This window comes from Squalius cephalus (assembly GCF_949319135.1).
Source record: "Squalius cephalus genome assembly, chromosome: 11".
Taxonomy (NCBI): domain Eukaryota; kingdom Metazoa; phylum Chordata; class Actinopteri; order Cypriniformes; family Leuciscidae; genus Squalius; species Squalius cephalus.
This window is the reverse complement of record NC_137132.1, coordinates 3,939,165-3,944,608: the sequence shown is the minus strand read 5'-3', so window position 1 is coordinate 3,944,608 and position 5,444 is coordinate 3,939,165. Positions and strand designations below refer to the sequence as shown.

Sequence of the window (5,444 nt, the reverse complement as noted above, 5' to 3'; positions counted from 1 at the left end):
ACAGTTAGACAGACTTCAGTAATCTTCCAGAACCCAGTCTAGTGTTGAGGGTCTGAGTGAAGCCTCATGGGACATTTGAGGCATTCTGGGAGTTGTAGTTTCTGTAATCTCCAGGCTGACATCAGCATGACCCGGTGATTGACAGCTGTCACAGAGCCGTCAGGAAACGTTCATTGGGTAGAATAACAGACGGTTACCCACGGCAACATCTGCTAAATGTGATTGGCTCCAGCTGTCAGTGCTGACTAATGCGAGACCACCACAACTGCGCACACACACACACTCACACACACACACACACACTCTCTCTCTCGCAAACACACATACATACGCACACACACACACACACACACACGTGCACTCTCTCTCATGCACCCATACACACACACACACGCTTGCACTCTCTCTCACACACACACACACACACACACACACACACGCTTGCACTCTCTCTCTCTCTCACTCACACACACGTGCACACTCTCTAACACACACACACACACACACGCACTCTCTCTCTCACACATTCTCACTCACACTCTCACACACACTTACTCACACATATGTGCGCCCTCACTCTCGTACACACATGCTCACTCTCTCTCACACACGCGCACACACACACACTTACTCACACACACATTCACACACACACACTCACACAGCCATGTTTATGTGATTTGTGAGGACATTCCATAGGCGTAATGATTTTTATACTGTACAAACTGTATATTCTATCCCCTTACACTGCCCCTATCCCTAAACCTACCCATCACAGGAAACATTCTGCATTTTTACATTTAAAAAAAAACACTGCTTAGTATGTTTTTAAAGCCATTTGAAAAATGAGGACACCCAAAATGTCCTCATAAATCACCTATTTTCCCGAGTGTCCTCATTTGCAGGTGTGTTATCATAAAAATGTCCTCAGTTGTCATGAAAACAAGTACACTCTCTCTCACACACGCACACTCTCACTCTCACACACACACACATGCTCACTCTCTCACACACATACGCACACACACTCTTACTCACACACATGCACACACACACTCTCACACACACGCTCACTCTCTCTCACACACGCACACACTCTCTCACTCACACACACACACACACACTCACTCTCTCTCACACACGCACACTCTCACTCTCACACACACACACATGCTCACTCTCTCACACACATACGCACACACACTCTTACTCACACACATGCACACACACACACTCTCACACACACGCTCACTCTCTCTCACACATGCACACACTCTCTCACTCTCTCTCTCTCTCTCACACACGCACACTCTCTCACTCACTCACACACACTCACACACACACACACACACACACACACACACACACACGATACATGAGCTTCAGCACAGAACACGAGGCATCCAGAGGTTAAAGGTCAAGGACAGATATCGATTGGACAGCGAATCAATGAAGACAAGTCGCAGAATAAATCTGGTTTACTTCCGGCCGCGATCGAGCGAACGTCTCGAGCCTCCAGATACTCCAGATACTCCAGTGTGCTTCAGTGTGCTTCAGTTATCATTATGAAGAATAAACACCGTAACACACTCGGAACATGCCAGATAATGACGAGTTTAACAGCGGATGTTTCCCGATATCCATCAGCACAAAATCATGCAGATTTTTATTTACAGAAAGCAGAAGTCATAGTTACAGTAATGCAAGCAAAACTGATCTAAACTCATTTAAAAGCACAATGTGGGAAAAAAAAAAAATATATATATATTTTTTTTTGCCAGTTAGTGCATTATCTAACATTAACTACAAATGAGCAATACATATACTAGTTGGATTTTTGTTAATTAACGTGAACCAGGATTAATAAATGAATAAATAGTTCATCAATTTAGGTCTAATAAATAATATTAACAGATACAACCCTTGATTTTAATAATATATTGACATTAACTCTTTCCCTGACAGGAGTTAACTAAGATGTATTTTTCATTATTTCATACAGTAACACTTTATTTTACAGTGTCCTTGTTACATATGTTTACATGTACTTACCGTAGTAATAACAGTAAATTATGCATAATTACATGTAACTAACCCTCAACCAAACCCTAACCCTATAGTAAGTACATGATGTTAATTAATATTACGCAGTACTTAAATAAATAATTACACTGTAACAATGACACCTTAAAATAAAGTGTAATCTTTCATGCTGATTGATCTAGTTAACTAATTTACTGTAAACAAATGGAAATTATTGTCACAAAATGGAGTTGATGACCACAGATCAACTGTTTTATGTATGTATTGATGTTGATAGAGTTTGTAATGAACCCAGAGCTTTGCTTTTGAGTTTCATTGTGTTTAGAAAGGTTGTTCATATTTTTTAATGAACTATTACTGGTGCCGTTCTGTCGTTTTTTTACCGAATATTTTTACTTCATCGGAATGGTACAAAACTTGGTAAAGGTTTGAACAAAAAAAAAAAAATCATGGACATTATTCAAAAAGGTGAAATGGTCGAGAGAAAAAAAAAGTCACACTCACACTTGTGTTGTTCACGGTCTGAGCGCATTGGAAACGAATGTGAGAGGAATTTCCTCTAGTGGAAGCGTTTGGTACTGCAGCCGAACAACATCTCACTGAAAGCTCATTTACTGAGATATCAACCTCAAATTTTGAACACAACTAATTTAGATTTATGTCTTTGATTTTCTCGGTTTTAGCGTAAAACATGTTTTGGAAAATATATTTTTCATGTAAAAATTAAAAACGGTATTTTTGTGCATTTTTCATAAAAATAAATTAAATTTGTAAATATTTTTTTCAGGTTCACTTTTTAAACTTTTTTTCATTTCAGCAATAATCTGCCAAGTGTCGTCTTTGAAAAGAGATCAAACTGAAGTCTGTCGCTCTGAAGCGTTCAAGATTTACCACAGTTTAAGTTGGAAATGTAATTTTCAGGTCTATGCTCAAAAAGTGATTATAAATACAGCGCAAATATAATTTAGTACCATAAAATCCTGTAAAAAATACAAAATATTAAATAAATAACATTATTCAACTAAAATACAGAACAATCATTTCATTGAAAATTAAAAAAGAATTATAATAAAAATTAAAATATTTAAAAAAATTATATTAACCCTCTGGTACCGTTTGCATTTCAGTCAAAAATGAAAGATTTTATTTTTTTATCTTATTTTTCTATATTTGATTTCTAAATATAGCTTTTATAGTTCAAAAATGATCATTAAATATTTCATGTGTGTGTGTGTCTTCAGGTGCTGAAGTTTTCCCCGGGGTCGAATTTCTACAGGAAGAGAACACACGCTCGCTGGGTTCTGGAGGAGATTTACCTGCAGCATCATGAGAAATGTGACTGTGTGTGTCAGTCCAGACCACCGCGATGAACACACACACACACACACACACACACACACACACACACACACACACACACACACACACAGACACACAGACACAGTCACTGCACTCCATTCAGACGTATATCTTGAGGTCATGCCTCCACATAAACACAAAGCCTTTTCATGACACACACACACACACACACACACAGACACAGACACAGACACACACACACACACACACACACACACAGAGCGTTGGGAGACTTTGATATGTAGCTTTCTCTGTTTCTGTTTTACTCTTGATGTCAGATGTTATTGTGTCCAGTAAAGTCACATGGAACTCACCAATGGAATGTAAATTAATATTAATGAGGCGTTTGCTCTCTGAGACCAATCAGAAGTCAGAGCTCCCCGAGGGGGCGGTTCCTTCGCCAATCTGATCTAATCCAGTGTTATTTATTAAAAGAAATGTCTTTGTCTTTTTATAACTGTGATCATGCTGTTGCATGTGGGTTTTGTGTTCATATTCTCTTTCTTGTCTGATCAAAGGTCTTATTAAAGTGAATCTCATAAAAACATGTCCAGTTCACCCTAAAATATTAAGAAAGAAAAATAAAGAAGCCTGGCTTTAGGTCTGAATTTACAGTCTGATTATTCTGAAAAATGCACATAATAATGAGAAACTTTTTCATAGTTATAGCTCAGTGTCTTATTCATTCAGAATTATGAGAAAGTTTCTCAATTTAGGGGAGAAAAAAATAGAATTATGTCTTTGTGTCTCATAATAATATCATAACATTATAACAAAAACTTAGTTTCTCATTATGAGATGTTGTTTGTTCAATGCAATTAATGTCATTTCAAGAAAGTTTCTCATTGATATGTTAAATCACTTTTACAGGAAAGATTCTCATTATCATGACATATGTATTAGAAACTCATATTTATGATTAAGTCATCATCGTTACCTGAAATTTGCTCATTGTTATGTAAGTCGTTAGCATTAGAAAGTGTTTATATTTTATGTTACTCTTTTTTTTTTTTTTTTTTTCAGCATTTTTTTTCCTGATTAGGATTTTGATTAATGATCCTAAAAATGGGGAGCAAAATATTTGTATTTATTATTGTTTTTTTTGTGTGTGTGTGAATTGTGAAATATCACCTGGACATGTTCTCGTCAAGAAAACAACATTACAGTGATCTGTCGATGTTTCATCAGCCAATTAAAGCACTTAATTATAATCAAACGCCAACTATTATATTTGTCATGCATAGCCTATTTATTCAGCGGTGTGTAGGACATGATGTTCTGGGTTCAGCGTGTGTGTGTGTGTGTGTGTGATGATCCTCTTCGATCTGCGGGTTCCTCTGTTCCCTGATCGGGGTTTGATTCACTCGTTCAGCGGGAGCGATACACCGCTGGGACGGGTGTTGACTGTGGATTTAGCCTTTAATTACGAGGCTTTTAAAGCGCTTTTATTACACTTCAGGACACGTGAAATGAAACCAATGATTCTCTTAAACGCAGTCTGAGGAGGAGAGTCCGTCTCGCGCCGTTGATCCTGCCAGATATGATGAGTTTTCCACATGTACAGTGTCATAAAAAGCACCAAAATAAACTACATTTGTCATGTTTATCATGGTTGTGTTTGTCCCTTTTTTTATATGTAAAATATGGCTCCTTAAAGTCCACCATAGTCAATAATTTTATCCCTTAAAACTCATCTTTGATCACCAAAATGACATATTTAAACATTTTTTTCCTTCTTCATGCCTTAAAATAGCTTTAATGTAACTATATTTAGTATGCGTGGTTGTATGAATATGCAAATGAGCCCCGCCTCCACTCACTCCCTCAGCTCAGAGATCCACTGGTTGACGATCACACGTTGATCTGATTGGTTACAAGGTAGTTTGTGACGTCAGAAACACCAGCGATTTCAAAGCGTGTTTTTGAGACTGTCTTTGGTTCACTGCAGTTTTAAGGAGGAAATACTCAGCAATGCTGTCGACTTATGAACTTACACATGGTTTGTCTTAAAGCAGATTAAAAACACCACATAGACATATAAA

The 5,444-nt window shown here is 37.5% G+C and overlaps 1 protein-coding gene across 2 annotated transcripts in view; it reads left to right on the top strand.

The window, feature by feature from the left end:
- The window catches only part of pdgfd (platelet derived growth factor d), a 36,713-nt gene extending 31,712 nt beyond the window's left edge, over positions 1-5,001 (top strand). For both annotated transcript variants that reach the window (XM_079886622.1, XM_079886621.1), the window contains exon 7: positions 3,285-5,001. In XM_079886622.1, the coding sequence (XP_079742748.1) occupies positions 3,285-3,413 (129 nt within the window). In that variant the 3' untranslated portion in view covers positions 3,414-5,001. The remainder of the gene's footprint in view (positions 1-3,284) is intronic.
- Positions 5,002-5,444: the final 443 nt, after the last annotated feature.